Source organism: Ovis canadensis, chromosome 1 (assembly GCF_042477335.2).
Source record: "Ovis canadensis isolate MfBH-ARS-UI-01 breed Bighorn chromosome 1, ARS-UI_OviCan_v2, whole genome shotgun sequence".
Taxonomy (NCBI): Eukaryota; Metazoa; Chordata; class Mammalia; order Artiodactyla; family Bovidae; genus Ovis; species Ovis canadensis.
Window position 1 is genome coordinate 95,564,606 of NC_091245.1, and position 24,389 is coordinate 95,588,994.

The 24,389-nt window shown below is 35.7% G+C and overlaps 1 protein-coding gene across 1 annotated transcript in view; it reads left to right on the plus strand.

The window, feature by feature from the left end:
- MAN1A2 (mannosidase alpha class 1A member 2) overlaps positions 1-24,389 on the plus strand; it is a 157,520-nt gene that overhangs the window by 123,713 nt on the left and 9,418 nt on the right. Inside the window, exons 11-12 of the mRNA XM_069573818.1 lie at positions 5,520-5,692; positions 8,692-8,807. Coding sequence (XP_069429919.1) covers positions 5,520-5,692; positions 8,692-8,807 — 289 coding nt within the window. The remainder of the gene's footprint in view (positions 1-5,519; positions 5,693-8,691; positions 8,808-24,389) is intronic.

The following is a 24,389-nucleotide window of genomic DNA, read 5'->3' on the forward strand; positions in this document are numbered from 1 at the left end:
TAAAGATTTTGAAGAAGTTGTTTTAAAGACAATAGGTAGGGCTTAATGTATGGGATAACATTATTTTAATATATAAAAATTAGTTTATTTCCACATCTATAAAATGAGTTGCTTAAAAGAATATAGAATTGATTTAGGTTACATGCCTTGCCTATCTTGTGAAAATAGGAATAGCCAAAAAATATTAGTTAAATTGAATATATAATTGGTATCTAGATAACTGGTAGTTTGTCTCTTAGTTCACCATTAATTTTTAAGTTGTTTGTGCCTTTAAAAAGAAGTTTTCATGTTGCTTTAGGGAAATAGGTGATATTTCTGGACTTCAGTGTCCTCACCTAAAAAAATGGAATGATTCTCAGTTTTACAGGTGACAAAAGTTGGTTCCTGAGGGTGAAAAACATTGTTGTATGTGCGCCTGTGCACACGCACATATACATTCATGCATCTAGTCATAGATAGATAAACAGTATATATCTATTTGTTAAATATAGAATTTCATTGAAGGAGAAGGCAATTAGATTTAAATAAAAGCCTGAAGAATAGCATTGAGAAACACTGAGCAAGGACTTCCGAGTTTTTCCTCTGGCTTTAAAAATGAATGTGCATGAAATAATGGATAATGGGCTCCCTGAAAAACTGAAAGCTAGGAATTTCTATTGTGATTTCAGAAATTGAATTGTCGCTTTAGTTAAATAACTAAATTTGTGTTTCAGAGTTAATATATCATCAGGTACTATGAAACTGATATGATTGGTTTAAAATTTATCCTAGTTTATTAATCTGTCATATTTTTATATAATACGGAATTGAACTTACTATGAAATTGACCTTTCATTTTATCTCAGTAACTAAGTGAAGATTCCATTTCTTGACAAAATATAACTAAGTCAAAAGGACATTGAAGCAGAGATCGTTTTGTGGTGATTTAACTTAGTACATAATGCATCTGAATTCAGTGACCTGAGTTAGAAATGGAAGTTAAAGTATATTGTAGAATATCAAATACATACTTAAAATATAGCTGAAATTAGTATGACATAGAGGAACAGAATGGATATTAAGTGTTTGTACTAGGACCCATGATAATAGTACTTGTTATGCAAATTTTGACCACAAATCAAATACTGGATCTAAAATAGTAGGATTTCATGCAACAAACACATTAAAATATGGTCTATTATGGTTATTATAATTAATCATTCATTCTATTAAACATGAAGCACATATTTTGTGCTGAGCATTATGCTGGATTCTTATGGGTTAAAGTGTGAACAGATGTCTTCCTTGCCTTTGAAAAATTCATAGAATACCAGCGTTATGGAAGGATTCCTCATATTACCGTACAGTTCTGACTTCCACATTTCATAATGAATTTGCCAGTGCTGACTTGAAACACTGATACTATGAAAAGAACGTGTGAACTAGGTTGAAAAGTCCCATGTTCCACTTATTGTTATCTGAGTCTTAGGCAAATCATTTAACCTTCCTAAGCCTCAGTTGCTCCATCTGCAAAATATTGGGATAATAATATCCAACCTGTCTTCTATACAATGTTTTGAGTTTAAATACGATTTTTGAAAATGCAGTCTATGGTTGGTGCTGTCGTGCTTGTTCTGATGTCGTTTTCATATTGCCAATGAACCTGTGAACCTGTGGTCAATGAACCTGTGGCTCTCTTTCCCATGGTATGCCCCAAAAGATTACTATTTGATTTGTATCCTGTATTTTCAAGTCTTTCACGGTTTTTACTTATCTTTAATCTCCAGCTTAGATCTTTTAATTAAAAAGTACAGTCCTAGTTTTGCTTACTTCCCTCCAGGTTATTACATCTTCTGCTGTATTTTCTTATAGCTGTGCTATAATTTTTGGCTAACTTGTTTAAAAATATATCCACTTCTTAGTAGTTATTTGAGTTAATTTCATGCAGTAATTAGTGCCTTGGGATTTCACTTCAGTTTGTTGGAATTAGAATTAACATTATTTCAAAATCTGGTATTCTTCATATATTCCGCTTACTGATAAACATGGCCTACTGCTTAATATTTAGCTAGGTTTGTAGGAAACACTGCTGAATCTTCATGAAACAGAGCAGTAATTTAGTGTTGTGTGCTAGGTTGCTTCAGTTGTGTCTGACTCTTTGTGAACCCATGGACTGTAGTCCACCAGGCTCCTCGGTCCTTGTGAATTCTTCAGGCAAAAATACTGGAGTGGGTTGCCATGCCCTCCTCCAGGGGATCTTCCCGACCCAGGGATCGAACCCATGTCCTGTATGTCTCCTGCATTGGCCAGTGGGTTCTTTACCACTAGTGCCACGTGGGAAGACGTTATATCTACATGGGAAGCTAGATTGATACATTGTTTTAGTTTATTCGTACCTCAGGTATGAAAAGTGAAAGTGTTGGTCACTCAGTGATGTACAACTCTTTGCAACCCCATAAACTATAAGCCTGCTGATTCCACTGTCCATAGAATTTTCCAGGCAAGAATACTGGAGTGAGTTGCAAATTCCTTCTCCAGAGAAATTCCTGACCCAGGGATTGAACTCGGGTTCCCTGCATTGCAGGCAGATTCTTTACCATCTGAGCCACCAGGGAAGCCCATATTCTGAGGTATAATGCAAAATAAATGCCAAACCAGATCTTAAGACTTCCAGAATATAGTACTTTCTCTATCTGGGTTTCTAGATTAAAAAGACAGACAACTGCTGGACATTATTTTAAAAATGACCATTATATAACTTAATTTACTTCACATTGGAATTGGATAAAACCTTCCTTAGACTATGTGCTGTCACATCTCGGGGGGCGGGAATTTAATCTGTTTAGATATAACACATCCAGTGGACAACATCCATTGAACATGGAGAAATGGACATATTTTAAGAGTTTTTACAGCTATTGTTTCCTTAAGAGAAGTTGATGGGAAAGGATACAGGAAAATAGTTTAAATTCTTCTCTTGCTATTAGACCTTTCAAACTGTAGTAAGATTGCATGTCCAAGAATATTCTTTGTGCTTTTTCAGTTCAGTTCAGTCGTTCAGTCATGTCCGACTCTTTGCGACCCCATGGACTGCAGCACGCCAGACTCCCTGTCCCTCACCAACTCCTGGAGTTTACTCAGACTCAAGTCCTTTGAGTCAGTGATGCCATCCAACCATCTCATCCTCTTTGTCATGTGTTTTTTTTAGCTTTTGTTAAATATCCTTTACTGACTTAAATTTTTCCATCTCTACAGATTCTACCTGCCTTGAAGGACACATATGAATATTTCCCATGACCTTACAAACCTGTGCCTGCTTTAAAATTATCTCTTACTGTCTTACAACTGACTTTTTATTTCAATTGATATTTTACTTTCATTTTTAAAATTTGTGCATATCTCTTTCCTTCACCTTCATTATATGATTTTTGCATCCTCTAGAATTCTTTTTACTCAAACACTGAATTATTTATGATTTTGACTCAATTTTTACTTGTTGGATTAGTTATTTTCCTTTTAGAAATGATGTATCAATTGTAAGTGGGAAATTTTAGGTAAGGAATAGAAATTAAGTAGAGGTAGAATGTTATGAAATTATTTTTTACAACATTGCTTAAGCAAAAGAGCACCTGAGAAGTAATGCCCTCAGACACATCAAAGCAGTGATTTGGCAAAAATAATGGATATGGTATGTGTATTAGACTTGTATGTTTTTACTCACCAACTCCTCATGAATGAAGTTATGAATGATTAATCAGTGAAATAAAAATTTTAGTAAGAAGTCTAAAATATTAGCTCCACACAGCCAGTGTCTACTTTAATTCAAGTGATATCATTATGATTATGGGATTATTATCTAATTTAAAGTTAGCCTTAAAAGGTTAACATTTGAAAACTACATACAATCACTTAACAGTCCTGGTCTTTGAGAAAAGGAAAACATGAAACCCAGAATAAATGACTTTTCTTCCTATTTATTGGATTACTCTCATTTCGGTGCCTATGATGTTTGTTTGACTTTTCTTATTTTAAAAACATTTTTAAATGACAAAAAATATTTGATTGTATGCCAGATCTTGTCAGTAAGCTGAGTAGAAGTTTTCTTACAATATATTGATAATTTCTTGGTTAGTCCTTACCTTACATCCCATTGAGGAGGTGGTCAGAACTATATGAGCACACATAAGGTTTTGCATGCAATTTCAGAGGCTTCTCAGACACAACATTATCTCCCTCTTCGAAAGCCTACCATGGAGTAATGTCCTCAGGTTAAAAATGCCTGCTTAGGTTCTACTTTAGTTCTCCAAGACTTAGCAATAATAACTTGGTTTTTAGCTCTCTTCTGGATCATGGTTTGCTTTTAATAGAGCTACCATCACTACTTTGTTTTTTGGTTTTGTGTTTTTTCTTCAGTGTGGGCAGTGATATGAAATGCTTTACTTTAATTATGATTATTTGGAGTTTATGATGTCACCCTTACAATGCTAAAATTTGGCCATTGCAAATGTCATGCTAACAACTGTGGCATGCTTTTGTTTTGGCATGGTTCTTATGCTACCTTTTCTGAGAAAATATAAAAGTATCTAGCATTTCTTGAAAGAAGTGAGAGACCTTGAAATTATTTGGCATGGATACAAACTAGTAAAAAGAAAGAAAGGTGAGAGCTGAGAGTGGTAATTGTGTGTGACTCCAACATCCCAGTGGAGGTTGATTTTTATATTGCCCTGGTTTAGAGTGCTGGGTGTGATTAGAAAGAGGTTTTTTAAAAGTCTTTCATGTAGTACTGTATTCCAGCCTGAATGGAAATCATATCATTTAAGGTATTTTGTGTAATGTTATATATGTGTAATGGCCATATTTCTTTATTCTTTAACTGTAGTTGATTTACAGTATTGTTAGTTTCAGGTATTTATTCAGACTGATAAATGGGCAGTTTACTGATGAAATTCTTAGTGGTTGGCGATTTGAACCTCTTCCTAGCTGTATATACAGAGGTTATAGGAGAGAGATGATTTTTAAAACTAGCTTAAGTTTTAAGATGTATTGATTCTTAACGTACTATGGTATACTTTAAAAGATTATAACCTGCAACTAAATCTAACTCAAAATCTGAGCTCTGAAATGTTTTTTTACATGTATGTGTTATGTTAAAAAGGCTTAAATTGTCTTGACTTTCTAAAAAGTAATTTTGCACAATACAGTCATTTATCTGTTTCATTTGATTTTGGACCAAAACAGAAATGTAATGTGCTTATGTCTAGCCTTACATTTGTTTCTAAAGAATTACTAGACTCTTGTCACTTTAGTTAGATGTAGCAGTATGTTGATATATATTATTTATGAAAAATATTTCATGTCAGAATAATAGAAATATTTATAAGAAAATGTGGAGCTTTTAAAGTCACTGATTTTATAAAACAACAACAATAAAACAGCTCTAAAATTACTTCATACTGTATTCTTTCAAGGGAGGAAACATCTCTGGCAAACCCAACAAAAATGGTTTCTTGTGCTCATTTATTTCTTCTGTCATGTTACAGCATTAAAGCTTGGTCCTGAATCATTCAAGTTTGATGGTGCAGTAGAAGCTGTGGCAGTCCGACAGGCTGAAAAGTATTACATCCTCCGTCCAGAAGTCATTGAAACCTATTGGTACCTGTGGCGATTCACTCACGATCCAAGATACCGGGAGTGGGGCTGGGAAGCAGCACTGGTAAATAAGCCAATATTTCATTTTATGTGCAAGACTGTTAAATTAAGCCTCTTACAGTTTCATGTGTCCTCATCCATGTTACTTCATGTTTAGAATCATTTAAATGGCAGTTTTTCACTATGATTATAAAATTTCTATACTTGACTATTAATGATTAACCTCTAGAGTAAAGTAAAATCATTGTAAAATTGCCCAGATTCACAGCTTAGGTAGATTAACCCCCATTCACTTCAGTTTGTGTTCAGAGTAATTCCTTAGTGGCACTACAAGGATTATTGAATTGTTAAAATTTTTCTACACTGAAAGATAAAGCCAACACACGCACATACTCCCTATCTCTCCATGTATGTGTGTGTGTTGTGTGCATGCTCAGTCATGTCTGACCACAACCCCGTGGACTGTAGCCCCCTAGGCTCCTCTGTCCGTGGGATTTTCCAGGCAAGAATACTGGAATGGGTTGCCATTTCCTACTTCAGAGGATCTTTCTGACCTAGGGATCAGACCCACCACCTCTCTTGTGTCTCCTGCATTGGCATGCAGATTCTCTTCCACTGTGCCACCGGGGTGTGTTTATTCACGCACATATATTGGAAATGAGGAATTTTTAATGGTTAGTAAGTAAAGTAAGCAAATGGTTTACTTATAAAACGCTAACCCTTCAGAGAATTCCCTTGTCATCAGTACCTGGGAGAAAGAAAAATCAGTAAGATTTTTCATGAAAGTATAGCTTATCACTGGAAGTGAGGAAGTGTTTTATTCTCTGAGATACTAATTATGATAACTAGTACTAATTACAGTGGATAGTCATATTCAAATTATTTACCTTAAACTTGGAGTCTAGATAGAACCAAAGACATTCTAGGTGAGATAGATAGTGTTAATAAATTGTGCAGACAAGGATGTGTAAGATGTATTTTAGATCAGAGTATAGCCCAATTTATGTAAAAAGAAGGTTTCACGGGTCAACTAGACAAACAAAAGTTTGGAGCCATTATGTAGATAGTTTTGCATGTCAGGTCAAGGCATGAATGCTTTACTCAGTGTTCAGACATCATACACACACACTTTTCTCATGTACTGTGCAAGTGTTTCTCATTTGCAAAGTAGGGGTAGAAGGTCCTTTGCCTAGCTCACAATCTCTCTGATCTTTTTCTTCTCCATCTCTTACCCACTAAAACTCCTTATCTTTAAGAGTCCATCCTGGGACTTCTAGAGGTTTTTGAAAGGGGAAGGAACTGTTGAAGACTTTTTAGTGGGGAGTAACACAACAAAAGGATCTGATTGTAATCTGCAAGTTAGTGGGTTTTGGAGACCATTGCAATAATGTAGAAATGATGTGATAAAGACTTGAACTAAGGTGAGGACACTTATGTGTCATTTGTCATTCAGATGTAGATGTTCTTTATGGAGTTTAAGAGACTTATTAACAGAAGCAAGGTGATTACAAATACAGAGCAGGAACAGACAGAGCATTTATTGTTGCTGCTTTTCTCTGCCTGGGTCCAGAATTGGGAACACAGCTGTTAGGGGAACTTTGTGCAGGAGGGTCCTGCCGCAGTTGAGAAAGAGACACAGTGTTGGCACAGTGGTTTGAGAATAGGACACACACACACTTCTATTGTGTAGTAACGGCTTACTAGTGCTGAGGTAAACCAATATATAGGAGAAGTGACTGAGTGTTAGTTGCTCAGTTGTGTCTGACTCTTTGCGACCCCATGGACTGTAGCCCGCCAGGCTCCTCTGTCCATGGGATTCTCCAGGCAAGAATACTGGAGTAGATTGCCATTCCGTTCTCCAGTATAGGGGAAAGAGGTAAGGTAATCCCGCAGTGAATATGACATGAATGTCCCCTAACATTTAATGCTTCTTATTTAGAGGAATTATGTAAAAATGAATAGTTTAAATGTTAATTAGCTCTTCTTCAGAAAGGAGGAAGACCACATAAGAAAAGTAGCAAGGCTAGAAACAGTAAGCCACAGCAAAATGATGAGTTTAATAACCATACCTTCATTCAGTTTATCTGGGTTTGGTGGAGTAGAGAAAGAAAAGAACCATATGTGCTTTCAGCTTTCTCTGTATGGCTTAATTGTAAAGTGTAATACACCTACAAAAGCAGAATGTTTGATAGTTTTGAGTTAACAGGGTTTTGAATAGATTCTGTTTAATTCAGAATATTTTATTCAGATATGTTCAAAGATGAAGAAAGACAAATTAAGAATATGAACTCCCCTTTGGGCAGTAGAACATAGTAGTTAATAATAATGTGGAGCAAACTACTCTTTGCCTCAGTTTTCCCATCTGAATAGTAAAGCTATTAAGATAGCCTCATAGGGTTGTTAGAAATTTAATTGTTAATAGGTTTAAAGCTCTTAAGCCTTCAGCATATAGTAAATTCTTAATGATTGTTAGCTCTCAATATTTGTGATTATTCTTGTAATAGGTGTGAGAGTGGGCTCTTCCTGCCAGTTTATATCAACTATAATGCTTAATTCATAGGATTATGATAATACACTGTCTGGCATATAGTATGTTTACGGTAAATATCATATTGCTGTTGCTGTGGAGAGCTCCTTCAGTAATACACTTTTTAGTATGATTTGGATTGTTGTTTATCCTTGGAAGTGATAAAATTGCATTTAAAATTTTTAATTCAAACTGACTTCCCTCTTGATTTGTCAGAATTAATGAGGTTTTATTGTACCAGACAGATCTCTGACTCAGTGTGAATAGACTAAATTTGACTCCTAATTTAGGAAAATATAAAATGTCTTAAAAAGATTTAAGAGTTTTGGAGAGAGAGACATACATCAAACAGGATGCTTCAGTTAATTTTTCTAGTACAAGGCTATTTCCATTTGATTTAAAAAGTCTTATTCTGAAACTGTAAAATTCTCATGGAGATTCTTTGAACTTTTGACTATAGTTCCTTAACTTGTCCTTCAAAACTTGAAAAAACTTGAAATTCTGTGGAACTGACGCCTGTCTGATCTCTTTCACAGGCTATTGAAAAGTATTGCCGAGTCAGTGGCGGATTTTCTGGGGTGAAGGATGTGTACTCCTCTACTCCTACGCATGATGATGTACAGCAGAGCTTCTTTCTTGCTGAAACATTAAAGTAAGTAGATGCTGTAAAATTTTTTTAAACTGTAGGCTGGTTTTGCTATGTGGTCAGTACATGATCAATTGTGACTATGTTTTATTCCAGTAAATTTTATTCCAAGTATATAGTGAAGTCTTATATAGTTGAGTCTTCAATTTTTAGTTTCATCTTATGGAAGAATGACTTAGACTCTTACTTTGTCAGATAAGAGTACCTTTATTTTGTCTTTAGCCCTTTACTATGCATTAACATTGTCTTAACAAATTTACTGTTAAAAAAGAAATGCATAAAATCAAGACCAACTTACTATGGTGTGTCTGTTTTCACTGGTATCATAATCTCTGGGGCAGAAATTATTTTGCATATGTGTGCCTATGTGTCTTGCTTGTGTGCCTTTTCACCCTGTCTATCTTAAAATTCAGTATTTGAAAATAATGGCAGAATTCTTGGAAAGCCAAATAAGAATACATCAATACTCTTAAATAGTCAAGGCTATGGAAAAAGATTTATGTACATGAATGTTTATTGAATGTTTATAAAAAGTTACTGTTGGGTTAGTATTAGTTGGAAAGTTAAATAAGTTATTGCACATCCACAATGGATATTACAGACTCTTCACAGTATAATATTAAGTAGGCTATTAAGTGCATATATACATATACATATGTAGATGAATATCTTAATATGTATTTCAACAACATCAAAATGTATACTGTGATGTACCTTAATTGGTATTATTCTTTTAGATCCTTTTCTGGTTTTGCTTTTGTTATCAGGTAAAAATAAATTAAACTGCTTATTTCCCTGCCTCAAATTCAGTTGCTGTCTTTATGCCTAGAATCAAAAGAAATTTTTTGAGCTACAAAAAATTTAGAGATCCAGCAAACACCATTGCAGTCCATTCCTCCTCTCTACATATGGACATTCCCAATGCTACACATCTCTTTACAACATAAAGAAAAGTATGTCATAAGGTGTTTTGTTAATCTCATTAGATGATAAAGCACATCACTGCCTTATAAGGCTAACATTACATTGTTCAGAAGCTTCTCTTATTAATATTAGAAGCACATTCATGTTTTCAATTTTATTTTTTTTAACACCAAAACATTTTATATTGGGGTATAGCTGATTAACAATGTTGTGATAGTTTTAGGTGAACAGCAAAGGGACTCAGCCATACATAATATGTATCCGTTCTCCCCTAAACCTACCATCCAGGCTGGCACATAACATTGAGCAGAGTCCATGTGCTACATAGTAGGTTTTTGTTGGTTATCCATTTTAAATATAGCAATGTGTACATGACCTTCCTGAAGTCCTTAGCTATCGCTCCACCCCACCCCTCACCCCCAACCAGCTGGCAACTATGAATTTGTTTCCTAAGTTTGAGAGTCTTTTCCTGTTTTGTAAGTAAGTTCATTTGTATCATTTCTTCTTAGATCCCAGATATAAAGGATGTCATATGATATTTCTCCTTCTCTGTCTTACTTACTTCACACAAGATGACTCTCTAGGTCCACACATGTTGCTGCAACTGACCTTATTTCATTCTTTTTAGTGGCTGAGTAATATCCCATTGTCTATATGTACTACATCTTTATCCATTCCTCTGTTGATGGACATTGAGGTTGTTTCCATGTCTTGGCTATTGTAAACAGTGCTGCAGGAACCTTGAAGTGCTTGTATCTTTTTGGGCCATGTTTTTTTCTGGATGTATGCCCAGGAATGGGATTGCAGGGTTATATGGTAGTTTTGTTTTTAGTTTTTTAGGGAACCTCTGTACTGTTCTCTGTAGTGGGTGTACCAATTTACATTCCCACCAGCAGTGCGGGAGAGCTCCCATCTCTCCACACTCTCTCCAACATTTGTTGTTTGTGGATTTTTTGGTGATAGCCATTCTGACTGGTGTGAGATGATATCTCATTGTAGTTTTGATTTGCATTTCGCTAATAACTAGCAATGTTGAACATCTTTTCATGTGCCTCTTGGCTGTATGTCCTCTTTAGAGAAATGTCTATTCAGGTCTTCTACCCATTTTTTGAGTGGGTTTCTTGTTGTGATGCTATTAAATGTAATAAGTTGTTTGTAAATTTTGGAGACTAATCCCTTATCAGTCATATCATTTGCAAATATTTTCTCCCAGTCAGTCTGTGGGTTGTCTTTTCATTTTGTTTATTGTTTCTTTTGCTGTAAAAGTTTTTGAGTTTAAATAGACCCCATTTGTTTATTTTTGCTTTAATTTCCATTATTCTGGGAGATGGATTAAAAAAGATGTTGCTGTGATATATACTGGAGAGTGATCTGCCTATGTTTTCCTCAGAGTTTTATAGTGTCTGGTCTAACATTTAGGTCTTTAATCCATTTTGAGCTTCTTTTTGTGTTTGGAGTTAAGGAATGATCTAATTTCTTTCTTTTTTTTTTTTACATGTGGCTGTCCACTTTTCCCAGCACCCTTTGTTGAAGAGACTGTCTTTCCAACATTGTATCATCTTGCCTCCTTTGTCATAGATTAATTGACTGAGGGTGCATGGCCTTATTTCTGGATTTTCTATCCTATTCCATTGATCTATATTTCTGGTTTTATGTGGTACCATACTGTTTTGGTGACTGTAGCTTTATAGTATAGTCTGAAGTCAGGGAACCTGATTCCTCCAGTTCCATTTTTCTTTTTCAAGATTATTTTGACTCTTCAGGGTCTTTCATGTCTCCATACAAATTTTGAGACTTTTTTGTTGTTGTTCTAGTTCTGTGAAAAAAGCCACTGGTAATTTAATAAGGGTTTCATTGAATCTCAGATTGCCTTGGGTAGTATAGTCATTTTGACAGTATTGATTCTTCCAAAACACAAACATGGTATACCTTTCAATCTGTTTATATCTCCTTTGATTTCTTTCATCAGCATCTTATGGTTTTCAGGGTACAGGTCTTTTGTCTCCTTAGGTGGGTTTATTCCTAGATATTTTATTCTTTGTGATGCAAAGAATGATGGTAAATGGAATTGCTTCTTGAATTTCTCTCTCTGATCTTTCATTGTTAATGTGTAGAAATGCGGCAGATTTCTCTGTATCAATTTTGTAACCTGGAACTTTACTAGATTCATTGCTAAGCTCTGATAATTCATTCCAGAGCTCTGAGCTCTGATGGTTGTTTTCTGATAACATCCTTTGGATCTTCTGTGTATAGTATCATGTCATCTGCAAATAGTGACAGTTAACTTTTCCAATTTGAATTCTGTTTACTAGAAGCATGTTTCTTATATTGAGTTAAAAATCTGCTTCACTGTGAGTTCTATTCTATGTTCCATGCTTTACCATTTGGAAATATGGAGTCTTCTACATGGATGTTAACTAAAAATATTTGCATATATTAGGCTAAAGATGACAAGTTTCTGAATTATTTGTTTCTGATACCATTTTGGTTGGTTTCTCTGGAGAATGATTCCATGGTTTCCTAGACTGAACACTGTATAAGATGTGAATAAACCAGTGCAGAGTACTAGTCACTAAGTTGCTCATTATACCTTCATTAGTGCAAGATACTATTATATTCTTTCTTAAAAAACCATCTATTTATTTAAACTTTTTATTTTGTATTGGAGTATAGCTGATTGACAATGTTCTGACAGTTTCAGGTGGACAGTAAAGGGACTCAGCCATACTTACACATGAAGATAGTATTGTATTCTGTTTTATGATAGCCATGATAATATATCTTGAAATTTTGCTGTAGGTCTTTTTTCTTTTAAATATGAACTAAGATAATTATTTTTTCTCTTACATTGGTATGATTAGCTTTTCTGAAATTTAATTACCCTTTCCCTTCCTTCATCATTAAATTTTATTTTGGTAGATTTAACATATTCTACTTAATTGAAAATTTTTTGAACCCTTTTAGTGTATTATCTATTCCAGCTTTGTGTCATGCACAGATTTAATAGGTATGTCTTTTCTGTATATACCCAAGTTAATCAAACATTAAAGACATCTAACCATGTATTCTTAACCAGTTCATATTTATCTTTTTTTCCAACTTTTTTTCTTAATAGTTGTGTGACTTTGGACAAGTTACTTCATTTCTCTACCTCAGTTTCATCATCTGTAAAAGAGGAATTAATAATCGTATCACCTAAAAGGGTTGTTATGAGGATTAATACAGCACAGCCCTTAGAGTTATACCTGGCACAAAATACAAGGTGGAAGGTATAAAGTGGCTATAGAACAGTGTGGCTAGGAGCTGGGGAAAGAAAGGCAGATGTGAAGCAAAGGAGAATGAGGACAAACTGGAGAACTCACAAGGACAAGCGATCCCACATCTGTCTCACTTCCTCCAGTATTGATAAGCAGGTGACTTGCAGAAAGTACTTGGCACCTTCTGCCATGGGGCTATACAAGCCTGTCTTGGAAATTGGAGAAATTGATGAGGAGCTCCAGTAGGAACTGTAGAAACTGCAGGTCTTGCAGCTGCCCCACACCTCCAAGGTGAGCCAGGTAATCACTGACAATATGCATAACTTTAACAGCATGTGGCAACCCTGCACTGCCCCTGAGAGCATAATGGCTCATGCTTTTTCTTCCTCCACATCATATGTATGTTTTTTGTAGCAAACCCTAACTCAGAATTGTACAGAGAAAGTAATTCTGACAAATATAGTTCCATCTTAGCTATGCTGACAAAGTATGATCACCGCATGAGACAAATCTTGTCGATAATGAAAAATATAACCTACTTAATATCATATACTATACAATATTTGTATATAAAATAGATCATTCTAAAAGTGTATTATAAAGCTATGCTAATTAAAAAGGTCTAAAAGTCATGTAAGAATAAACAGTGGAACAGGATAGATTTCAAAAATAAGTCCACTTATATGTGGAAATGTCATCTTTGAAAAAAGGCAGTTCAGATCATTAAGGAAAAGTTAAATAATTTAATAAATGAAGTTAGAAAAATTATCCATTAGAAAAAAAACTGGATTCCTGTAAATACTAAAACTGAAATTATATGAAACATAGCTTTAAATATTAAAAATGAAGTAAAATTCTAAAACAACTCAAAGTTTTTTTTTTTACTCCCCAGCTGTTGGGATGAAGATGGCAGGACACACAACCCAGAAACCATGGAAGAAAAGGTTTAAATTTTTAACTGCAGAAAAATAATCATCTGCAAGGGTTGCGGAGGGGAATGGTGGGGAAGAACATCAGACAAAGTAAAAGACAGTTGATACACTGTCTTTTACAGTGTAAATATATTTGCAATACTTTAGCTTGCCAATGGGTAAATTTTCTTATAAGGAAAAGCTTAAGGCAGTTCACTGGAAAACAGATGGGAAATACCATAAATACATGAAAAATACATATTTGACCCACTCATAAAGAAATGAAATGAATAATTAAATACCATGTTTCACTGTCAGTTACTTAAGATTTTAAAAGTTTGCATTCTGGTATTAATAAGAACGTATGGATCTAGTCACTTAAAAGCACTGGAAGTGACAGTGTACATTGTTTGTTATGGGTGGGGAAATCTTTTACAAAGAACGTGTCGAACTATTAATAGCATATAATTTTTGCCTCAGTAATCCTACTTCTAGACATTATCCTACAGGTATACTTGCACAAGTGAGAAAGATGGACAAAAAAGTTTGTTCCTTATTTCTGTGTTTTTTATATTCCTTCCTGTTTTACTGAATGATTAAGATTGAGTGAGTTCTGCATGTACCTTTCTAGTCACATCTGCTACTGCACCACTTTCCCCCTGTATTTATTTGATCCATACCTGCCTACTGTATGTTTTCTGTTTCATACTATTTAATTCATTTTGCTATATCCGCATACTATTTTTATGCTTTAGAGATATCTGTATTAAAAACAATTAACATGAGTCTTGATTTCTTAGGAGCTACACAAGGCAGAGGAAATAGATGTTTATCTGACTAATTTTAATGTGACAAGTGCTATGCTGTTCATTCTGTACCTTTCAACAAACATTTGTTGAGTGTGTGTGTCTTTATTCTTGCTTTCACTTGTGCATGAAATTTATCATTTATTTTTTATATCCCTTACAAAATTCTATTACTTTTTCAAGGTCTAGCTCAAATATCACTGTCTCTGGGAGTCCTCTCCAAAACTAAGACAGAATTGAGCCATCTTTGTGTATACTTATAGTACTTCCTTTGTTTTGATAGTCTGCAAATATTAATATCATCACTGCTTCATGTTTGGGATAGAGTGTACATACACTCCACAAACGTTTGTTGAACTATACAGAATGAAGAGCATAGCACTTGTCACATTAAAATTAGTCAGATAAACATCTGTTTTCTTTGTCTTGTGTAGCTCCTCAGTAATCAAGGCTAATACGGTTGTTTAATACAGATATTTTTAAAGTATAAAACTAGTCTGTTGTTGTTGTTTTTCAGTCACCAAGTCATCTCTGACTCTTTGTGAGCCCATGGACTGAAGCACACCAGGCTTCCCTGTCCCTAGCCATCTCCTGGAGTCTGCTCGCCTCATGTCCACTGATTAGTGATGCCATCAAACCATCTTATCCTCTGTCACCCCCTTCTCCTCCTACCCTCAATCTTTCCCAGAATCAGGGTTTTTTCCAGTGAGTTGACTCTTCGCATCAGCTAGCCAAAGTATATAGGAGCTTCAGCTTTAGCATCAGTCCTTCCAATGAATATTCAGGGTTGATTTCTTTTAGGATTGACTGGTTCAATCTCCGTATTGTCCAAGGGATTCTCAAGCGTCTTCTCCAGGACCAAGGTCGAAAGCATCACTTTTTTGGTGCTCAGCCTTCTTTATGGTCCTTCTCTCACATATGTACATGACTACTGGAAAAACCATAGCTTTGAGTTGACAGACCTTTGTCAACAAAATGATGTCTCTGCTTTTTAATGCTGTCTAGGTTTATCATAGCTTTTCTTCCAAGGAGCAAGTGTCTTAATTTCATGGCTACAGTCACTGTCCGCAGTGATTTTGGAGCCCAAGAAAATAGTTTTTCACTGTTTCTACATTTTCCCCATCTATTTGCTGTGAAGTTAAGGGACCAGATGTCATGATCTTAGTTTTTTGAATGTTGAGATTTTAAAGTATAAAAATAGTCTGTGGATGTAGCAAAATGAATTAAGTAGTATGGAACAGAAAAAATGAAAAATACAGTTTTTCTGTATGCCGCATCTAGTTTTACTTCCCAAAGATAGTTATAGTTGACCCTAGAAAAACTTAGGTTCAGCTGTGCAGATTCACTTATATATAGGTTATTTTTAATAAATATATTGGAAAGTTTTTTGGAGTTTGGTGGCAATTTGGAAAAACTTGCAAATGTATTGAAAAAATTAAGGGAAAAAAATCAGGTACATCATGAATTCATAAAGTATATGTACATACTAGTCTATTTTATCATAGACTACCATGAAATATATACAGATCTATTATTAAAATTAAAATTTCTCAAAACTCACACTGACACAGACTATATACATGGCACTATATTTGCAGTCCAGTGATTTGCGTATATGCTTAAAATGAAGAGTGATGCTAATCATCTCCATAGGAGCAGTTCATCTCTCTAGTAAATTGTGTTATCAAGGAAAAAGTGGTCTCGTAGTTTTTAAATATTTTTCATCATGTTTAGTGGAATATTCTGAACTGTAAATAACACCGTGGTACCCCTGCAGTGCCACTAGCGATGCCGAACATGTTCCTAAGAAGTAAAGTCATTGACATTGCAAGAAAAAATTGAATTGCTTGACATTTACTGTAGATTGAGGTCTGTGGCTAGGGTTTCTCACTGCATGATAAGTGAATCCGTGTAAGGATGATTGTGGGAAAGAAAAAGAAATTCATGGATTCATCTCTGCAGCTAGATCAGCAGACACAAAAACCTTGCACTTTTTGCAAAATACCTTTTATCTTGCCTTGAAAAATGCAGCTTTTTATGTGGATGCAGGATTGCTGTAAGAAAGGCATTCCTATAGACTAGTATAATTTGAGGGGAAAAAAATGAGTATAAGACAAAGCAAAAGGAAGGTGAAGGATCTGAAGCTGGAGAATTTAATGCCAATAAAGGATGGTTTACTAAATTTTAGAAAGAGATTTTGGCTTTAAAAAATATCAAGATAACAAGAGAAGCAGCTTCTGCCGACTAAGAGGCAGCAGATGAGTTCCCAGACACCACTGAGAAAATCGTTGAGGAGAAAGAATATCTGGCTAAACAGGTTTTTAATGCAGACAAAAGAGCCCTATTCTAGGAGGAAAAAATGCCACAGAGGTCCTTTATTAGTAAAGAAGACAAGTAAGCACCAGGATTTAAGGCAGGAAGAGATAGCTCTACTGTTAGCTGCTAACTCTGCTATTTTGTGCAAATGCAGTTGGGTTGATCAGAACTGCCTTGATGTACAAAGCTGCTAATAACTCTTGAGCCTTGAAGGAAAAAGAAAAACACCGTCTTTTGGTTGCACAATAAGGAGGCCTGGAGGAGAACCCTTTTCTGAATTTGTTTCATCGTTGCTTTGTCCCTGAAGTCAGAAAGTACCTTGCCAGTAAGAGACTGCTTTTTAGAATTCTTTCATTATTGGTCGATGACCCTGGCCACCTAGAACTCCAGAGTTCACCACCAAAGGCATCGAAGTGGTGTACTTGCCTCCAAACACAACATCTCTAAGTCAGCCTCTAGATCAGGGGGTCATACAGATGTTTTAGGCTCATTACACAGGGTACTTATATAAAAGACTTAATACTGTGAATGAGAACCCCAGTAGAGACATCATGAATGGAAGGATTACAGCCTTGAAGATGCCATCATTGTTAAAGAAAAGCCATGAAAGCCATCAAGCCCAAAACAGTAAATCCTTGCTGGAGAAAACTGTCCAGATGTTAGGCATGACTTCACAGGATCTACAACAGAGCCAGTCAAGGAAATCATGAGAGAAATTGTGGATATGGGGGAAAAAAATTAAAAAAAGAGGTGAGGGGTTTCAAGATATGGATCTTGCAGAAATTTAAGAGCTATTAGACAACCACACCAGACGAATTAACAGAAGATGAGCCCTTCCAAACCAGTGGCAGATGATGTGGAAGAAGTAGTTCCGGGAAACAAATTGACCCTAGAGTACCTCGTAGGAGGGTTCTGATTATTTAAGACAGCTTTTGAATTCTTTTATGACATGGACCTTCTATGATATGAGTAATTGGTACCACATAGAAACATTTTTAGAGAAATGCAAAAGGAAAAAAGTCAGAATTTATGCTGTATTTCCATAAAGCTATACTGAGTACCTGCCTTCCTTTCCACCTCTGAGACATCAAGACCAACCTCTCCTCTTCCTCTTCATCCTCAGCCTACTCAGCATGAGGATGGTGAGGATGGAGACCTTTATGATGATCCACTTCCACTTAATGAATAGATCATCATGCTGTTTAGTTACTAAACTTGCCTGTATGTGCATGTGCTTGTCTCTGTGAAAACCTAATAACTATACAGCAAGAACTGTATGGAATGAGATGTTCTTATGTCATCGTCATCATCATTTAAGTTTTCTTTGTGTGGAACATTATGTACAAGACTTGTACTACCTTCCCACCAACAGTTCACAAGGGTTTCTTTTTCTCCCCATCTTCACCAGCACTTGTTATTTCTTGCCTTTTTGGTAACAGTCATTTAAACAGGTGTGAGGTGATATCTCATTGTGGTTTTGGTTTGCATTTTCCTAATGATTAATAATGTTGCGCATCTTTGCATATATAGCTATTGGCCATTTCTGTGTATTTTGGGGAAAATGTCTACTCAATTCCTTTGCCTGTTTTTAATTGAGTTATTTAGTTTTTAGCTATTGAGGTGTATTTTTTATATATTTTGGGTGTTAACTCCTGCCAGATACATGACTTGCAATTATCTTCTCCCATTCTGTAGGTTGCCTTTTCATTTTTTGGAGTCTTTTGCGCTGCAGAAGCTTTTTAATTTGATATAGTTAGACTTATTTTTGCCTTTGTTGCTTGTGCTTTTGATGTCATATCCAAAAAATTCATTGCCAAGACCCCTGTCAAGAAGCTGTTTCTGTTTTCTTTTAGGCATCTTATAGTTTCGAATCTTAAAGTAGTAGTTTTTAATTGTATCACTTTATCATTTCTAACTAATTTTTAAAGCATTCCTGATTTCCTATGTAAAACTTCAAATTGTCCTCTTATTCTCTCATTTTCTGTTACTTTAATTTTCACCATAGCATCTATATTCTAACATAGTATAACATTTCCCTAGGGATATAAGAATATATGTCTTAGAATATGAACTGACAAGGATGGTGTTTTTGTGTATTTTAGTTATTGTTGTATCCCCAGCATCAGTGGTGAAGTCATATATACTTGTTTCAGTATTAAATATTTGTGGGATAAAGCATTGGAATTATTTGATTCCAAGAGAGCGAGAGTGGAAAAACAGCAATTTTATAAGATTTTGCCAAAATGGGAGTGGGAAGAAGAGACTAATAGACCTATTTTATTTCCTGCTTGAGACTCAGTGTGTGAATTCAGTTAGTGCTAGATAATATAGCTAATAATAAGTCAAGAAACTGATAAAGCAAGAAAAAGAAGGCAAGATGTAAAAAGTGAGGGAATCAAGAAAGTTGACCTGTTTTCAGTAGAGAGTCACAGATTCAGTTGCCAAGATGAGGGAGAAAAAGCAGAAACAGTACAAACTAAGTGGTGTTACAAGTCACAGAAATTGGTAAACCTAGGGCAGTGGTTCTTAAACTTGAGCACGCATCAGAGTCACTTGGAAAGCTTCTTAAAACACAGATCCTGGACTCCCTCGCCAGAGTTGCTGATGAGCAGGTTAGAGTGGAGTCTGAGAATCTGCGTTTGTAACAAGTTACCAGGTGACACTGATGCTGCCATCTGGAGGATCACACTTCGGGAACCACTGATATCTGTGACTCAGGAAACCACTTAATGGAAGCAATTAGGGATCAAGGAATTACCTGTCCTGACAAGGAATAGCTAGTATACCATGAGGTCAGGCGAGCAAATCATTGTTCAAGTGTTATATTTATGTAGTCCAGTCTCCTGAAGTGGTATACTGAAGGACCACAGCCATGGTCTCCACATTTTTTAATCCCTCTTAGGACTTAACCTGGGGCTTCCCAGGTGGTACTAGTGGTAAATAACCTGCTTGCCAGTCCAGGAGACATAAGAGATGCAGGTTTGATCCCTGAGTTGGGAAGATTCCCTGGAGAAGGAAATAACAACCCACTCCAGAATCCTTGCCTGGAGAATCCCATGGACAGAGAAGCATGGCAGGCTACAGTCCATAGGGTCACAGAGGGTCAGATATGACTGAAGTGACTAAGCATGCAGGACTTACCACAATGTCAGTGCAATCTAAATATTAGACGCTAAGGGATACACACACACACAATGGATTTCACTTCACTGCTTAATATGAGTATTTTTTCAGTTTCCAAACTGTATTTTGAAATGTCCTTGCCAGTTTTCTTTTCCTGCAGCAGAGGGAGCTACAACTCAAATTGTGCTTATGTAGCAATAACACATAATAAGATTATTTTTCTTTTCCATCAATCTTTTTTTTAAGTTTAAAAATTGGCTTTATTAAAGTATTCTAAGTGTACAGTTCATTTTATTTTGGGAAGTATATAAGCCTGAGTAACTACAACCACAGGTAATATGGAACATTTCTGTCCTCATCTTCCAATGAGTCCCTGAACACATAGCTGCTTTGTGTCACTGTAGGTTGCTTATTCTGGAATTTCATATAATTGCAATCATGCGTTATGCACTTATCTTTGTTTGACATTCTTTTTTAGCATAAATTTTTTTTTTAGATCAGTTGGTGTTGCATGCGTCAGTATTTTCCTGTCTCTCGATAAGTATTCTGTTATATGGCTGGCTAACCACATTTTATTTATTTATTCACTTACTGGTGGTCCGTTAATCATATACTTTTGAAAGGAATCTAGAAAAAAGGAATTATGTTTGACTGCATATAATGTTTTTTCTATCTAGAAATGTTTTATTTTCCCTTAAAACTAACTAATGTCATCTATTTTGCTACTATCAAATAATTTGCTATTAAGTAAAATTCTAAATGTTTTAATCTTGGTGCTTCTTAGAGCAGAGATGACAGAGAGTTAAAGTTTGTGGCAACAATCTTCTCAAAACTCCAGTAAATATTGTTGACTGAAGTTTGTCCTAAGTTTGTTTTGGTTTAAAAAAACAAACTCTAGTGAGACTTCTGTTTCTCCCTTTGCAAGCAATTTTTAAAAAAATTAAATTAATTTATTTATTTTTGGTTGGCTGGGTCTTTGTTGCTCCATGTGGGCTTTCTCTGGTTGTGGAGCACAGGCTTCTCATTGCAGTGGCTTCCCTTGTTGCAGAGCATAGGTTCTGGGTACACGGGCTTCCGTAGTTAGGCCATGTGGGCTCTAGCCACGTTCCAGCTTCAGTAGTTGCAGCACGCAGGCTCAGTAGTTCTGACTCTCAGGCCCTAGGTCACACAGGCTCCAGGAGTTTTGGTGCAGGGCCTCAGTAGTTACGGTGAGAGTTAGTTGCTCCATGACATACGGAATCTTCCCAGACCAGGAGTCCAACCCTTACTCCCTGCATTGGCAGACAGATTCCTATCCACTGTACCATCAGGAAGTCCTGCAAGCATTTTTACTGAGTATGTTTTTCTTGATACTTAGCTAAGTTGAATAATTAGATGCTTTTTCTAGGGGACTATTTTAGTATTACTTGAATAGAGTAATAGCTTTGTGATAAGGAGATTATAGAATGTTAATGGTAATATCTAGAAAGGGAATGTGTATGGTTTTCACTATAAAATTCTTTCCAAATTTCTGTAGGTTTGAAAGTTTTATAATACCGAGATGGGAGGAGGGAAAAGATAGTAAATTGTTATCCAGAAGCCAGATATTGTTGCTGATATTGTTGTCATTTCCTGTAGTAGTTTCAGTTAATTCTTTTTATAGCTACTATTATCTTCCTTTGCCTGTAAAGTTATTCTCCATATACATAAATGAATGTATAGTTAGCCAGCTATCAGACTATTAAAAGTGTCTTTGAAGTAGGTTCAAAGACAGTTTTGATAGTGGTTTTGTCAACAAAGCATTAGAGTAGTATTCAAGTTTGTTATCAGAAGTGTCTTAGTAATTTATTTGTGAGAGAGGAAGAATCAATGAGATAGATTATTGGGGTGAGGATTCTGACACAGGAAAAATAGTGCAAGAGGGAAGATTGAAAAAGCCACTATTCTCTTCCATTTATCTTTTATAAACTTATCTGTAACTGTATTTTAAAGTTAGCTTTCTAACATGAGAGAACTATTTTTCTAGCTAGATGAGAAAAGTAGCTTTAAATCTCCTATTTTCTGCTATTCTCTGCTCACTTAACCCTTGAAAGCTGATTTATAAACTGAATCAAGTCAAAAGTATTTATTAAGTAGCTGCACTCTCAGAATTGTGCTATTTGAGAATTAAATATATGAAACATACACGATACCCATGAGCTTACAATCTGGTTAAGAAATCTCTTACTTCTGGTCATGGACGAACTCAGTAAAAGTATAAAATGTGTGTGTGTGCATGTGCACGTATAGTGCTCAAGAGAATATAAATGTTTTGGAAATTCAGAGAAAGGAACTTTGGTGTGAGCTGGAGGAGTCATGACAAAAGATTGAAATGATGGTAAGTAATGCACAAGGTATTAATAAGTGAGGTAAAGCAGAACATCATTTCATGGATCCAGCTTGAGAAAATAAATGCTACCTTTCTTTAAAAATACAGGAAGAATACTAGCCTGACTAAAGAATATTCACTAGAAGTAATGGAAGCTAAGATTCTAGAATCAAAATTAGGGAGGCAAGAATATGGATGAATGCTGAGGACATTATATAAAGTGAAATAAACCAGTCATAAAAAGACAAATACTGTTATGATTCCACTTACTTGAAATATCCGTAATAAGTTTTATAGAAAAAGAAAGTAGAAGATGGAGAGGAGGAGGAAAAGAGAAGTTGTTGTTTAAAGGGTATAGAGTTTCAGTTTCGCAAGATGAAAAAGTTTTGGAGCTCTGTTTCACAATAATGTGAATATACATAATACTACTGAACTTAAAAATGGTTAAGATGGTAAATTTTATGTTGTGTGTTTTTACACCAATGAAAAATTAGAGAATCAGTGGCATGCTACCAAGGGAACTTTTAAAAAAAGCCAAAGCATCTGTACTTTTAACTGCATTCCCTATAGCTTACCCTGGAATGTAATGAAAGGAAAACAGATGACAGAGAGAGGCCCAAAGGGAGAAAGGTAACTTGTTATTTTAAATGATTGCAATTATCCAAAGAAATTACACACCAAGGTACTACTACAAATATGATTTTGTAATCAGTATTAATGTTCTTTCGGAAATGGTGGAGAGAAGCACAACAGAATAGATAATAATTTTAAAGAAGGGAAAAGTTGGATTGAGAAAAATGGAGATAGATGAACTTAATGTCCATTTTCACAAAATTCTAGAAGGTCATGTTATGAAGTCTTTAGAGAAGAATCAGTGATCATGAAGAGCATGAACTGCAGCATGCCAGGCTTCCCTGTCCTTCCCTATCTCCCGAAGTTTGCTTAAGCTCGTGTCCATTGAGTCAGTGATGCCATCCAACCATCTCATCCTCTGTCACCGCCTTCTCTTCTTGCCCTCAATCTTTCCAGCATCAGGGTCTTTTCCAGTGAGTCATCTCTTCACATGAGGTGGCCAAAGTATTGGAGCTTCAGCTTCAGCATCAATATTCAGGGTTGATTTCCTTTAGGATTGACTGGTTTGATCTCCTTGCTGTCCAAGGAACTCTCAAGAGTCTTCTCCAGCACCATAGTTCAAAAGCATTCACTCTTCGGCCCTCAGCCTTCTATATTATGGTCCAGCTCTCACATCCATACATACGTGACTACTGGAAAAACCAAAAATCCACATTTGACTATATGGACCTTTGTCAGCAAAGTGATGTCTCTGCTTTTTAATACACTGTCTAGGTTTCTCGTAGCTACTCTTCCAAGGAGCAAGTGTCTTTTAATTTCATGCCTGCAGTCACCGTCCGCAGTAATTTTGAAGCCCGAGAAAATGAAATCTGACACTTTCCACATTTTCCCCATCTGTTTGCCATGAAGTGATAGGACCAGATGCCATGATCATAGTTTTTGAATGTTGAGTTTTAAGCCAGCTTTTTCACTCTCCTCTTTCACTTTCATAAAGAGGCTCTTAGTTCCTCTTCACTTTCTGCCATTAAAGTTGTATCATCTGCATATCTGAGATTGTTGATACTTCTCCTGGCAATCTTGATTGCAGCTTGTGATTCATTCAGCCCGTCATTTCACATGATGTACTCTGCATATAAGTTAAATAAGCAGGGTGATAGTATACAGCCTTGATGTCCTCCTTTACCAGTTTTGAAGCAGTCTGTTTTTCCATGTCCAGTTCTAAGTGTTGGTTCTTGTCCTGCATACAGGTTTCTCAGGAGGCTGGTAATATGGTCTGGTATTCTCATCTCATTAAGAATATTCCACAGTTTGTTGTGATCCACCCAATCAAA